General features: G+C 48.7%; 1 protein-coding gene across 1 annotated transcript in view; it reads left to right on the top strand.

Annotated features, from left to right (window-relative positions):
- Positions 1–15,462, top strand: part of gpc1b (glypican 1b) — a 39,452-nt gene that overhangs the window by 8,456 nt on the left and 15,534 nt on the right. Inside the window, exon 2 of the mRNA XM_029131480.3 lies at positions 13,388–13,546. Coding sequence (XP_028987313.1) covers positions 13,388–13,546 — 159 coding nt within the window. The remainder of the gene's footprint in view (positions 1–13,387; positions 13,547–15,462) is intronic.

Raw genomic sequence — 15,462 nt, 5'->3', positions numbered from 1 at the left:
GGGGGGTCATCTTTTACATCTTCTCTAGACTGTAATTACACATCGCACGTGGCACAAGGAGCCTTTTAACATACGTACGAAGCTGTGCATGAATGAGCTGAAGGCGAAGGGGAGCAGCAGCCCCCCCCCCCCCCCCCCCTCGCCTCGCTTGTTACAAATTGACCCCCCTTTGCAACGTTGCAGCGACTCGTAGAGACGGACATGGAGGCTTTGATGTCGCGCTCTCACTGGGACAAACCCTCCTTGTCTCCGCACATCTTCCCTCTCTGTCTTTTTGTTCCCGGTCGCCAGCCTCGCACCCTGTCTTCCTCCTTTCCCTCAGGCTCTCTCTCTCTCCCCTCGTCCCTTCACATCTCTCTTGGCTAAGTTCCCTCGATTGAGCACAGCTGTTGCACTCATCGCTGGGTCCCTCTGTCTCGTCACATTCTTATATAAATTGGCCGTCTGTCTTTCTCCGGCCCCGACCTTGGAGTCAGGAGTTTGGGTGACATGACTAACCCCTGTTCATGCGTAAGACACTGAACTAATTCTTCCGCCTCTTGCGACTGATGTTTTATTTTTGCCAACACACAAATGTGAACCTTTCTTTCTGGGGGTTTCGCATAATCACGTCTATCGGCCAGTTGGAATGAATCCGCTCCTTCGGGTTCTCTCAGTATGAGTCTGTGCGTGACAAGGACTCATGACTGACTCCTCTGACTCAGGCCACGATGGACCGCGCTGCGACATTGAAGTGATGGGAATCACTTAAATCACTCGCCATTGGCTGTACTTACGTCTAATCGACCTCTGGAGTAGGACTCGTATATTGGCTCCCAGTCGCCGCTCGTACACCATATGCTTTAACCACTCACACGATTGGGTTCCGAATAAACATGTTTGCCGAGATTATATTTAACGAGTGTGTGTGTGTTTTTTGCTGCTTTCTCAGACGGTTATGTGGTGACATTGTGTTGCCATCGTGGCTCGCATTAAAATGCGCTTTTTGTGGTGCCGTCTGCAGGATGTGTTTTAGACATTTAAAGCATTTTGCAAATGGCTAAACTGATTCGAAATAGAACGAGCCCCCCCCATCCCACCCCCCTTCGAGCTTGGCCACGCGTGACCACGGCGGTTGCGTGCGCTCTGTTCTATATCTGGTGAATTCCCGCTTTAGTCATCATATCATAGCCGGGCAGCAGACGTTCAGTGGCTGCTAAATCCGTCTCACACTCTCCCCAAGGACGCGTCTCCATTGTGACAGAGGAGCACTTCAGCCCTCCTCATGAGGAGAAATCACCTGTCATGCCCCCCACCCCCACCCCCACCCCCCACCCCCCACCCCCCACTTTAACCATACTGTTGCCTCTTCTGAAAGCACTCAACTCTCGCGCCTCGCTGGTGACGCGCGGGCACGGGAGGTTTTTCCTTCGGCGTGAAGAGCGCGTAGCGGCTGCTCGAGGAGGTAACTGCAGCTTTGACTGTTCTAATTCGGCACCTAGCACGTCACCCTATTGTGCAAAATCGGAGCCAGCCCCCTTGTCTCTTGGGAACACGGTGCCTAATGCACCATCGCGGTGCTATAAATGCTTTTCCATAGACTGCGCTCTCACTTTCATTGTTAGGTGATTATTATTTTATTCCTGTCTACTGTCAGGGGCCTTCAGCGACCTGTTATTATTGGAGAAAAGGGGAAGCGAGTGAAAGGGAAGTCTGACTCTGATTGTTACCAAAGTGAAATGCAAATGGGTGTTATCGCCTAGCTTTCACATGCTAAGCGCCAAGTTAACTTTGCTCGATGGAGAAATGCATGCACCGATCCTTTGTACATGTACTTAAGCGTTTGTAGGTTTAAATGAAAAGCCTTCCGTGTAGCGGGGTTGGTCCGCAGTCACACAGACACGCTTTGCTTTCAACAGGCTGCATTTCAGCCTGATAATGAAGGGTTCTTGCCTGAGCTTTTTACATTTTCTTTTATTATCCTGAATTGACGGCGTGGGTTACAACCCGAGGAGGTGTTGCTGTTTAATTACTTTTCACCTCTAAACTCTGTTACACAAAGTATTTTTTTTTCCACGCAGCCACTGATTAAGTGGAAACCAGAAGGAAAGATGAGCAAATTCAAACATTAATACAACTCATTTTAAATGTGTTTCACTGTTGCTCGACTTATTTAAAGATGCTGAACCCAGTGAGGCTAATCAAAGTAAAGCCTAAAACAAGGTAGCCACTTATAAAACATACATTTATAACATCTTTATCCCATTATTATCCCATTTAAATTAGTCCAGGGTACAAGGTCAGTAAGTTCATAACATGATTTCCTCTCTACTGTTGCTAATACACGTATAATTTAAGCAGATGGGATAAACAGAAGAAAATAAAACAGAAGGAATCTGTAGCCCTCCGCTGACCATGACTGTTTACTCACGGATTAATTTCCTTGAATGAAACTCCCTGGGAATTTGCGCTCTCATACTGAGTCCCCAAACACAACCCCGCTGCCTCGTTGCCCCCGTGACTTCCTTCCGTCCGAGAACCATCTGCAGCTCGACGAAACGCGTTCGCGGCAGCGGGCTCAGATCGGTTGCGGAGTTTGTCGCGATTTAGGCGCTGGAGGTCGAGTGTGTGTTGGTGGAACATCGTAACACATCTGCTTTTATGAGCAGGTTGGCCGTTGTAGTCACTTATAAAGCACTACAGCAGTGTTGGGTGATGGAGACATCTGCCCTGACAGTCAGCTGGCAGTGGCCCCGGTATAAAGGGAAGCAATCATGCAGTCTGGAGACAGACTTTCTCCTTTTACCTTCTCTCCTTCACCCACGGCTTGCCTTTTCTCTTTCCTCTCTGTAGGGACTGCTGGCTTTAAGTTTGTGCAGCCTCTCCACCCTAATGCTTTCACTTTCTCTATTTCTAGCCCAAAGCAGGCTTTGATGTTCAGTATCTTTACCCACCAAAGCAACGCTCCTCGGCTACAAAAGGAGCTCCTCATCTCTCAGCGCTCCCTCCCGTTCCCCCCCCTTTTCTCTTGTTGTAATGGCGCATGCGAAGAGAAGCCTGCTGCTGCTCCACCCTCGGTTCCCAGCCATTTCTCCCTGCATCAAGGTAAAGTCCTCCTCCTCCGCCCTCGCTCTGCGCTTGCAGCTTAAATCTCGGCCTCGCTCGCGATTCGCACTGGCAAAGCCGAGGAGACAGGTAATTAGGAGAAAAGGTCGTTTCAGAGCTCACTTTATTACATTCTCACCTCCAGTGACAGGGGCAATAAAAATAACATTAGGGTTAATATTAACAGCACGAGACTGGACATTTAGAATTAGCCCATTTAAAGTAGCACTTTACTGTCACTCTAGCAGAATAAAAAAACCAGAATCATAAATCAGTGTAGGATTTAGCCATGAACACACGTCAAACAGGTGTTTTAGGCTAATTTGAGTCATCCTAGTTATAAAAAGTTTGAGACTGTAGCTGGGACATTGCAGCTCTGTCAGACCCGTGTCTCTCTGGGGGATCAGAAACCTTCTATACATAATGCCATGCACAGGAATATGCATGAACACGCTACCTGTTGTGTAACCGCACAAAAGCGTGACACATGAAAGCAGAGCTCCATCATCCGACGCCTGTTTGTGCTTCGCCTTGCGCACCCCTCGTTGCCCTTTTTCTCCTTTAATTTAAGTCAGAACCCCACCGAATGATCAAATGGAGCGTGTTCTGACATGTTAGCTTTGGTGCAGCTCAGTGGAAGCCGACAGAGCTGAAATTAATTAGACGTGCTCTTTTGTCCGTTGACTGATACCAGCTCAGAGGGATCCGTGCGGCGGGCATGGGCGGGGGGCACCGGCAAGGTCGGCACAATGGTGGACCTTGTAGGTACCGTCGCTGTAATACAGGGACGGGCTATGCTGCCGGAGAAGCGCTGGCTCGGCTCCACGCGTTCCCGTCCGACGGTCTTTCGACTGCAGCTTCTCACAGCTGGATGAGGAGGAGGTGGTGGAAATCAGCCTTGCAGGAAAAGGTGCGGCAACAATGGGCCCCATTCTCTGCGAAACATTTGCTCACGACCATATACAGTACACGTGTTCTAATAAGCATTTCGGTGTTGAATGAGCGCTCGCTCATACTGAGGCAGTCTGCAGCTGCGTTAAAAATGAAATAGCTCGACCAAGATTTCAAGACTACTCGAATTCCTACATAATGTAATGGGTTTCATCATCCATTTTGACATCGCGGTTGCTTTCTCTGTTTTGGATATATAAATTTCATGTTTCTTTACAACCCCGCTCCCATATCCATTCTGCGAATTCGTCCTCTTTCTCTACTCTCAGCCTCTAGTTTGCCTCCCTCCCCGATTTAGGGGTGGATAAGCATCTACCCTTTCAGCTGAACTTACTGCCCCATCTGTCTCCCCGTGGCCACCTCTTGGCACTCCCTCGCCCTTCTTGTCCTTCTTCGTCTCTGCCTTTCTATCACTCAGGACGGATAATCATCTCGCTTTTTTAGCCCAGGCCAGATCTCTCTAATGAGTATTTCCATGGGAGGAGGGCTTTGTTCCACTCGTGCTGGTGAATTTTAGCAGCTCAGGTAAAGGAGAGGGTACTGTATGCATATTTTGGACAGCACCACAAGACATCACATGTAATTTAATGTGTTGGCAATATGAAATAAACCTGACGCCGCTGGTTTTTAATTTGATAGCTGTAAAGCAATTAAAAAGCGAATCATTAAATTAAGCAGCACCGAAGCCATTGAAGGAGCATCACTACAACGTTAAATAACGTACTTAAACTAGTTTCTCACGGCAGGGAGAGGACTTCTGACAAATAATAACCGAAATATGAGGCAGTGTTTATAAAAATAACACAAAAAAGGGACGCATGTGTAATAAAAGTCTGTTGTTAGTAAAACAGATAAAAGGCAGCTACAAAATGAACGTCAAAAGAAACCGAGATTCAAGATCCATATTTAAAGTATGCAGAGGCAGAAGATGACAAACGACAGGAAGTCGTCGGAAACTTCGAAGGAAAAAGAAAAGAGGGCACGATGGAGCGAGCGAGTGAAGTCGGGACTCAACGACAGAGGCTGAGAGAAAAGGAGGGGGCGAGGGAGGCAGGCAACTGCTGCACTTCCAAGTTCAGGAGTGCACATTTGACAAGCATTGAGGTTTTCTTTTATCAAAGCAGGACCAATGAAAAGCGCTCTTTCAGGCCCGGACTGAAAGGGGGATTAGACAGAGGCGCACTGAGTAAAAGACACAAACATTCCTTTACACATCTTGTGCATTTACCTGTCAGAGCGCTGCAATGAAGCTGCTCCCACATGGGCAGCGCGCCAGACTTCTGATTTCTAAAGGCCCAAAGTGCCGTCTGTGGAAACCTTAACACCACAGAGCCTCTGTGTCTTTGTGTTTGGGGGGGGGGCTTTTATGTCATGGATTATGGCTAAATGTCCCTCTAATGTGAATATGAACACGCTCCTGAACCCGTTGTAAATATTCAGCGGTAAAAATAAATCCTTGTGTTTCTGGAGAGTTCCGCGTCTCCTTGCATTATGACCTTTTAGCATCAGACTTGCTCATCATTTCCGAGCCCTTCTGGATGCAATTCCCTTTACTGCTATGGCGAGGAGTAATTTGCTGCGGTCCTTGCTGAAGTTATCTGTGAAGAATGCTCGGATTGTGCTCGGCGGAACATAAATTCTCCAACTGCACACAATCTGTCCGCGGCCCCTGTCAACGGCGGGAGAACTAATGATTTTTTACATCATTAAGCTTGTTCCAGCGCTTGAGGGGTCATTGTGTGACCAGTCGGCCTTGCGCTGTCACGCTAACAATTGCTAACCCATGACAAATTTAGTATTATTTGGCGTTTGGGGCCGTCAGCAGTGGAATGCAGGAAGGTCTTCTTGGGTTGTTTTTATCTCCTAGTTTGACAAAGATCAAGTGGGCCAGTGTGACCTCCTCCAAATGAACATTCTTCCCAGAAAAGCCTTCATTGCTGGTTCCAGTCAGAAATTATTACACCGCTATAAAAGCATTTGTCAGTCAGCAGAGCTGCTGGAACTTGGACACCGGACACAGTTTTAGTCAGTAATTACACCCAGCGCAGGATAACCATCTGATTTCCAGCAGTCTACCCTTAGAACTGATTGAGGTCAAAGGTCATCAATGAGGTCACGCGTTAGAAATGAGTATTCTTCTACTTTGATCTATTGTAATATCCTGTAGACTCTATGTTTAATGATTCTGAAAGATTTTAGTGCAGGTGCATGTTCGTCTCAAGGTTCTTCCCAGTCCCTGTGTACAATCAAACGTGCAGGCAAACATTTTTGCGACGCTCAGCTGTGTTCGCTGCGTGCATCTGCATCGGAGGCTCAGCTGTAAAGGGGCCTTTATGTCACCACTTCTGATGCTTTACTAACATCCTGTCGGATGACTCAGCTTCCCAAAATGCCTTGTTTTTCCTAACAAGCACAGACACCGCTGCAGGGAACGACGAGGGGGGTGGTGGGGAGGCGCCGGTGCTTGCGGTTCTTAAGTCATTATGTGCAAATGGTCAAGTCCCATGCTGCTGTGCGTCAGGCAGGAGAAGAGCATGACATCAGAGGCGGTGGCCTACATACAGTACAACAATGATTCGCTGGCCTGGTTTCTGAATCGAGCTACTGGGCCTTTTCTTGGCGCATCATTGTGGTTTGTGGATTGAAGCGTCTGGTCGGAGCCCACAAAGGCAGCGCTGACCACAGGTTTAATGGTTCCGACGCCGCCCGGGCACCTCCGCCTTCCCAGTGGCTCGTTGCGCGGGTTGGTACAGTATCCCTCCCCAGCATCTGTCACCTGCCTTGTCTTCACGGAAAGTGTCTCCCACGCTGTTCTCAGGCCTCTTTTTGGCCACGTGACGCCCATGTTCGGGCTGTCGGTTAGCTGCGTCTGTCAGTCTGTTGTCAGGACGTTTCACTGACTCACAGTGACTAACATTGGCCTGAGGTGCTAGCCTGTCCTGACCTGACTTCAAAATAGACGGCTTGGCACGCACACCACGCGCATACAACGTGGCCAAGACAGGGCTTTCCTTGTGGAGCGCCGGTTCCCATGTCAAGCCCTCTTTAAGATCAGGCTTTTAATATGACTCACTGGTTATGAGTCTCACGAGCGATCGTTTGGAGAACAGTCGTGGAGGCCCACAGCCATCATTATAATGCGTGTGTTTGTCAGTTGAGAGGAACACACACACACACACACACACACACACACACTGACATACCCAGCGCTGTCATTTGATTTTCTGAATAAAGAGCCTCTGTTGGTGCTTCGCTGATTGATCACACTGTTTATTTTACCGAAATGCTGAAACGCTGTGCGTGTACACAAAGACAGCCTTTAAGCATTAAAAGAAAATGAGGCGCTAGAGTTAAAATCCCATTAAACCAATGGTGCCACATCATGACGAATGGCGATGATGCGATAATTTATACTCCGAATGATGTGGATGAAGTGAACCCCTGAAGGTAAAGTGGGGGCTCTAGACCTAACCATAAATAAAACATGCCAGTGTTGCCTCTCCAGGACTTGGGCAAGTACGGATCTGCTCTTTGGAAGCCCAGATTCCCTGGCCGGATTCCCAGCCAGAGGGAGGGGCTGAACTGGGAGGAACGGAGAGGATTGTCTCCGCTTTGATCTGATGATGAAGACGGAGGTGTCTTCATTTCTCCCAGCGCTGATCTAAAAGCACATCACCTAATATTTAACACTGATCTGACTCGTTACTGAGGCTTTAAAGAGAACTCCCTGAGCGCTCGGCGACTTTTCTAGTAGAACAATTGACAACAGATGACAGATGCCTTTTGACTGTGGCAACTAAAAGAAAAGGGCCGGATTAAATGGCACGATTGCATTTAAGAATTCCATCATTCAAGCCGTTTGCTCTCTCCTACGTCTAATCTATTCCTCTTTAATATCACTCCAAGCAGCCGCGGACGCCGGAGACATCAATCTCAGCCGACAGCGTGTAAACGCGAGCGGCCTAAGTGGTTTAATTGTTATTATTTAGCTATCTCTATCATCTGGTTTCAAATGAGTAATTGCCGCGCCGACAGTAAATCTCTCACTGCTTTTTATTGGCCGCTCCGCGGGAGACGAGACGCTGTTCTTTAAACGGCACAGTAAAGAAGAGGACGAGATACCTGGTGTGTGTGTTTCAGGGGGAGCGTCGCTGTTTTGCCGCTTTTTTTCCTCCGCTTTGCCACATTCGCAGGCAAATTACTCGTTTCAGGGCAGTCCGAGGCATAAACATGTCTACAGGACTTTAAATGGAGGACAGCGGCCCCTGTTTACCATCAATCACAGTCGCGCTCTCATTCTTCTGCTCGCTTTTGTTCGCGCTCCACCTTTTACCGTGTCTCTGGTTGCTTTGTGAAAGCGTTTCATCCTCCTCTTTTCCTCTCCCCCACCGCCCCGGCCCTTTTACTCGCTCGCCCCTCCACTTTTCCTCCCGCGTACATTTCACCCGGCTGCATCATCCCGCGCTGATGCGTCTGACTCAGACCGGGCCCGAGTGCGCTGCGCCTCCCGCTCCTTTGACCGCAGCGGGTCCGCTTCCACCTGTCAGCGTCTCCACCTGCGAGCAGCGCGGAGCAGAGGGGAACCTTTGTTTGTTCTTTCAGCATCAGGAGGCAAAAGGGAAGCGCGCGAGTGTGTAGTAGAAACGCACTGAGCTGTGCTGCCTTTCGTGTCTGCGTCTGTCTGTGCAGCCGCTTTCACACGTGCAATTAGGAGCAGCGGCAATTTCACGTGTCAGGAGGCCGTAATGTTTTTTTTCCAATGTTGTTCTGGTAATTCGGGTTTCTCAAGACTTAATTACTTTTCTAATCACTTGACGATGAAGCTGTCACATCAAAGTGTTAGAACATACAGTATAATATTATGTAAAATAACTCCGGTGGCCACTGTTTTACAGTCTGTGTGCTGTTAATGTAAAAATGATCATGACCGAAAGTGGAGGTGAACTGAACATCTGCCCCATTTCTCCATCTCCATCGTCTTCATCATCACATGCAAAGCATACAAACAGGGATAATCTCAACACACGTAGCCTGCGACTGTGTTTATTTTGCGATGACCTGTGACACAGCGTGTTGACGATACGCCTCACATACACGTCAACGGGACAAATACCCTTGGAATAACTTTTTCCACTTCCTGACTCCACGCGCCCAGTGAGCGCCGTGAGTCAACGCGTGAAGTCGGGTTAGAGCTTGCCCGTGCCCGGCAGACGCAGGGCGGGTTAAAGGGCGTAGCTGGGCCTGCGTGCGGCTTCGTGACACGGCTGAAGATGTTATTCTTGGTCGGTCTGAGCAAATTAGCATCTATTGTGTCCCCGGTCTGATTTAATCCCAGTCAACACAGAAAGCGAAAGGACTGTGGGAACGCATGGAGCTAAGATTAAGACGGGACACAGTTCGGCACGTCTGCGTCGTGGTTGAGTGAGCGCCGCTCCGCCGTCGCCCCGTCTGACAGTGTGGTGATTGCACCTGCTGAGTGAATGGGACGGGATGCTGGCGGCCTTTGCTTCGGCAGAACAGGGGAGGCCTGAGCGCGACAAAGAGCCAGTGGCTCCGCTCGCGCCTTATCGCGGGGTGCAGTCGAGCGTGTTTTTCGGGGCTACGGCAACTTAATTACAGAACCCGTTGTAGCTCCTCGCGTTTCTTATTAATCACGGCTCCCATTAGAGGGCGTCGCGCTGCAAACACGGACCGTTGAGGCTCGACGTTCATGTATTTTCATTCAAATTTGAAAGTCGGGCTTCGCCCCAGTTTGCTTCTCTTCGCTTACCCATGCGTCATTGTTTCTGTAACGTTAGGAGCTGCTATCTCCAATTCATTTTGATCTGTAAACAATGACACTATCTCTGGTCTCCGGCCTGATGTTTCCACATCTGGTTCACATCTGTTGCTATGAGAGTGGAGAAACAGGGACACAATTCCTAATGATTTTATTCGTGTTTTTAATTGATTTAAAAGTATTTCGGTAACCTTTTTACAACCATCAGCATTCATTGTTTCACTGTTGCATCAACGTCACAACAATAACTGACATTATTTTAACCATATTTTAACATTGAAGGCTGATTGAAGGTCGGCTGTGTGCCTGCTGGGGGTCGTTGGACCTGTTTGAACTGGAAAGACGCCTAACTAGATTATCTGCGTTGGACTTTTGTCTGTCCAGGGCTGATCAGTGGCCACTGTTTGAGTTAATGTCATTCAGAGCTATTTACCTCTATAATCAGATATCGACTGCCCTAAATCGTCTTATTACACTTTTAGCCTTTCCTGTCTCCTGTAGTCAAAACGAGAAGCTGCTCAAACATTCCTCTACCCAGTAAAATGAATCTGATAGAATAGTTATAATAGTCATGGGTCTTTCTAATAAATACTATAAGCATGATGTCACTGCCGACCAGTGTAGGAGGGGAAGGGTAGGGCCTGTCTGTGGGGTATTGGTGTGTATGTGAAAGACAGTTTGGTTGTGTACAGTTGGTGGATCAGACGCTCGGCCTGTGCTGCCAAGTGGCCCTGTTGCTTTTCATGTGTTTAACCCTAATCCGCTGTTAAAGTGTGTCTGCGCATGTGTGTCATTCCCGGTGTCGGTTGGGTGTTTTCCCGGGCTCTGGCATTAATCCACCCCCTGTAGCTGTGGACACGCACACCAGCGGTCGGATTAAAGCGTTAATCGCTCACATCCCAGCGTGTGTGAACTGACCCACACAAACATACACACACAACAAATGTCAGTTATGCAATGGGTTGAGGCTGTGGAACTGAATTGAATGGATTTTATACTCTACATAAGCAGAGTTTGCTTTATCCACACACACCTGAGCTGCTTCCACGCTGTTTGATTCTTACTAACTATTTAAATATACTGCACCTTGTATTTGCTTCAGCAGAGCTCAGGGGACCATTTTCCACAGGAACTCCAATGGAGGAAGTCAAGCTTTTGGCATCAACGTTGTGCAGCTGGGCCTCGTGCGCCAAATCTTCCATGAACAGGCTACGTAGTCTGAATAGCACCCGCTCAGGTTAACGCCGCTTAGAGCGATGGAACAAACACCGAAGGCTTGCACAGACATGACGGATTCGTGCTGGCGACAGCGGGACAGAAAGGAGCTGAGTGAAGCTGCTGAGTGGTGACCTAACCGGGACTTTGACTTCTGTTTCGCTCACAGGCTCCCAGACAAACGACAGAGACGTTCTGGCCTGGAGTCCCTGTTAATTTCCTGTTGCCCTCCTCCCGCTCCGTGTTTCCCACCGGCCCTTAAAGCCTCTGACTGTCAGCCTCTGCCCCCGCTCTGATTGCTCCCTAATAAGAGGCTTCCTCCCTGGTGACTGGTGATAAGCTAATGGCTAGGCTATCGCTCCCCCGCGTAGCAGACGCGTGCGTCAAAAGAAGCGGCGAGCGGGTGACAGCGCTAATGTCCCGCGCGTGATTCACCGTAATGTTTGGGTGGTTTGGTGTTAATGTGTGGGTGTGATTTCAGGAAAGGTCAGATGATTGGCTTGCACCCCTCGTGCTGATTGGCCTCGCAGGGGGTGGTTGATTAAACACGCGAACGCCTCCTCGCTGAATTTAAATACATTTGAATATTTCATTTAATTATAAGCACATCTCATCCGCTCATGGTTTTGTTTTCTCCTCAGTACGACAACGGTGCAATCATCCTTTAACCTGAGCCGTGTTATTATTGTCATGTTTGTCATGCATTCCACTTTTTTTTTTCTGCACGTCAACAACAGAGACAGGAAGCGCGGAGGACAGACGGGCGAGCGGTTAATGAGAGCAAATGCCGAACGTAGACAGACGATCACGTGTAAAGTGGCTGCATCTGGAGAACTCACACCTCCCACCGTCCACCGGTGCGCGCGCGTGTGTGTGTTTGTGGTTTCTTTTTACGCAGACGTCCTTCACATGACAGGCAACGAGCAGATTGCACTGGAAGAAACGGCCGCAGACCATATTCTACACGCACACTCACACACACACAGACTGGCGGAGGCATTTAAATGGCCGTCCCAGGAGCTGACAGATTGCGGCTGACCCCCGATAGCACTGTATACTGTTCCGCCATCAATCTTCTCTATCACTGCTCTTTCCTCCTTTTTATTTTTTCTTCATCCCCATTCCTTCTGCCCTCCTCTTCACTACCTCCCCTTCTCATTCAATTTGTCATCTCTTTAATACGTGCAAATATGACAATGCACCATGCAGTATGTGGCCTTCTCCAGCCCAAAACTGTCTTCTGGTTTGTGTGTGTGTGTGTGTGTGTGTGTGTGTGTGTGTGTGTGTGTGTGTGTGTGTGTGTGTGTGTGTGTGTGTGTGTGTGTGTGTGTGTGTGTGTGTGTGTGAGGGGGCGCTAAGAGGTGCTCAATGTCACCTTCCTCTCTGATCTGGCGACTCTGTTCTCCACTCGGGTGTTGGAAGAGGGAAATTGCCTTTAATTGCTCCACTTTAGCGTTGGCCTGGATGAGGCGTTTAAGGGACAGTTACAGAAGCCTGTTGGACTCGTAATGAGCGGAGTGCATGGAGTCTTTTCACTTCCACTTACTGCTGAGATCGCAGACGGGTTCGGGGCAGACGTGGTCCTTAAGTCCAGCCTTAACTCCAGCAGCGCTACAGTAAATGAATGTGAAATCCCTGCTAGTCATTGTTGAGACAGTAGACACCGGATTCAGTGGCAGGATCGATGTGGTCGATGACTGCGCGGCGCCTATAGACTTGACCTGCGCTGTTCTATGCTAATGACGACCTGAGGGACGTTTAATCATTAGCGCCGCTGCGCTCGTACTGTATGAGCCTGCTGCTCAGCGATGTGTGCAGACCTTAATTAGCATATTCATGGTAGAAACTGTCCGACGCGTCGCGTGTCTGTGCAGAAAAGCAGAAAAACTAGTTTGAAATGTAAATACCGTCTCCGCGGTCGGAACCTTTAATGACAACACAGCGGCCGGTGAAGTGGGAATGACCTTTTAGCTGGGTGGGAGTAAATAGCATCCTCTTAACGAATCGCTAAGTAACACATGCTGCATCTGAAGCTCTGACTCCAGACACGCGGAGCTGCTCAGCTCCTTGCTTTGCTGTGTTGTTTGTGTTTGTACAGTACGCACACGTTTCCCGCAGCGTGCACGGGCGCTGCTCATTAAAGCTATATGAGCTCCAGCGCTCCTGTTGCCACAGTTCGCAGCATCTCAGGTACCCAGCCGGGCGAACACATCCAGCCGACGACTAACGAGCTGCGGCTAATTCAGCCTGTGTTCGTACACAACGACCATTACTCTCTCTGTTGTTGCTGTTGTTGTTGTTTTTTTTGTGTCACCCGCTCTAAATCCCCTTTGTTCTGCTCTCCCTCCTCTTCGCTAGGGGAACACCTGCGCATCTGTCCCCAGGGCTACACCTGCTGCACCAGCGACATGGAGGACAACCTGGCCGTGCTGAGCCGCCGGGAGACGGAGGGGCTCCTCAAAGAGGCCGGGCGCTCCGTGCAGACCTCGCTCACCAGTCACTACAAGGCCTTCGACGGTGAGTCGAGCTCCGCGAGACGCGCACATGCGCCGACTGACAACGAGCGCGGGAGATCCGTTAAAGGCCTTTCATGGTGTAGGCTGCAGCCCGATGCGCCTTATTGATCTGCTCATGTCACGCTCGCTGAGGAGGGCGCCGAGAGCCGGCAGCGCTGTTGTCAGAATGCCAACATTTTCTTTTTGCTTTGTTACTCACTGTTTGAATGCACCTGGATTTGAGGTATTCTCTCCTCTAATCACACAGTAAATGACCCCGGTTGGGAAACTTTGTAGTCTTTCCTAGTTTCCTCCTCAGTTTCCCCCTCTCCCCTCATTATCCGTCTCCTCTCCACTGTCTACTTGATTCTCTGTACTGTGGCTTTTGATCATCAGCCTCCTGGAGGGTGAGACAAGAACACAGGGATAAGCAGAGGTTTACTCAAGTACTCCACTTGATTTTTGAGTATTTCTATTCAATTTATTTATGGCCAATATGGAGTTTCATTAAACTTTTAAGAGAACAGTGGATTATTGCGCGTCTTTGAGCGGGTTAATACGGAGCGGTTGAATTTAGCGGCACCTTCACCACCTGCTGTTTAAGGCACATATTTATTTTACATTGTAGACTTTGTCTAGACTATACTGTACAAGCACATGAAATCAGATTTAGATTCAATTATATAATTTAATTAGTTGAGCACTTGCGCCTGTATTTAATTATTTAAAGTTACAGTTAGAGTTACAGCTTCTGCTTCTTCTACGGGAGAACACTGTGTGACTGTAAGTAAAGTGGATCAAGACCTTTTGTTAAGCCATACGGCCACAATAGTTTTAGGAGAGTTTAGCTAAAATGATCAGGATGGGTTATCATGAGATTGAGCCAGATGAGAAGAAGGAGAGAAAGTGAGATTTTCCATTAGAGAACTGTGGTGAACTGAGGCAATTATTCGTGTCTAATGACCTGCTCCACTTGATAGAAGGGTGTCTCTGAGCTCCACTCGTTCCTTTTGGTGACAATGGATCTGTCTGCTGGGACTCTGAGCTCGGCTAGTTAGCCTGACCTTTTCAGATCACGGTGATTAGTGGCTGAGTGACATTTGTTTACTTTTGGGCTATCGCTCTTCGTCCTTCCCTCTCGTGATCCCTCCTCCTCTCTCAGGGTGCTGCTGTTATCGGGCCAAACGGAGAGCATCAGTCCTGTTAAACACAGGAGTACACACACACAAACCTGTCCGAGACATACCAATTCTCTCTCAGAAGGTTTATGTCGTCCCACAGTTGTTGAACTTTCCCATTCTTCAGGAAGACACCTCATTTAGCGGAGGCGAGCCAGTAAACAACACAGGCTACGATCCCACGCATTCAAGCAGCACTCAGCTCTGGCCTCTAAACACTGTAATGACGTGCGTCCAGAAACTCGTAGATACACAGAGATGCACGTCATGAACTCCGTAACTTCCAATGACTTAGAGCAAAGTCATTCAGAGCTTGTTTTTGTCAACCGTTGTTGGTTTGAGATGGAAATAATGACGCTGTTCATTTTCATTCACCTGAAATATCAGCATATCTGCGCCTTCTTGCGCTCGCCTGTTATCGCTGCCTCCGTTTCCACGTCGCCTTATCTCAACCCTTTGAGCATCAGATGGGATGAACAGCAGATAGTGGGAGGAGAAGAGCGTGTTGATGTGTGTTGGGACCTTGAGGTCTAAAAACCATCTGTTGTTCACTGGGTCCCCTGAAGACGAGCACTGACTGATAGACTGGGGTTAATTGGACCATAATACGTAACATTTGCTGCCATATGATCAGTAGAGTTTGGCAGCGTCAAGACATTTTTAGTAAAGACATCCTGTTTTTCTTTGCTTGAGCTGTTGGATAGTTTAAAAGAAGATGACTTATGTTTCAGGCTTGTGGCAGCACACACAGTACCGGAAC

Source organism: Betta splendens, chromosome 17 (genome assembly GCF_900634795.4).
Source record: "Betta splendens chromosome 17, fBetSpl5.4, whole genome shotgun sequence".
Taxonomy (NCBI): Eukaryota; Metazoa; Chordata; class Actinopteri; order Anabantiformes; family Osphronemidae; genus Betta; species Betta splendens.
The sequence above is the reverse complement of the archived record's forward strand: the minus strand, read 5'-3'. Positions and strand labels throughout refer to the sequence as shown.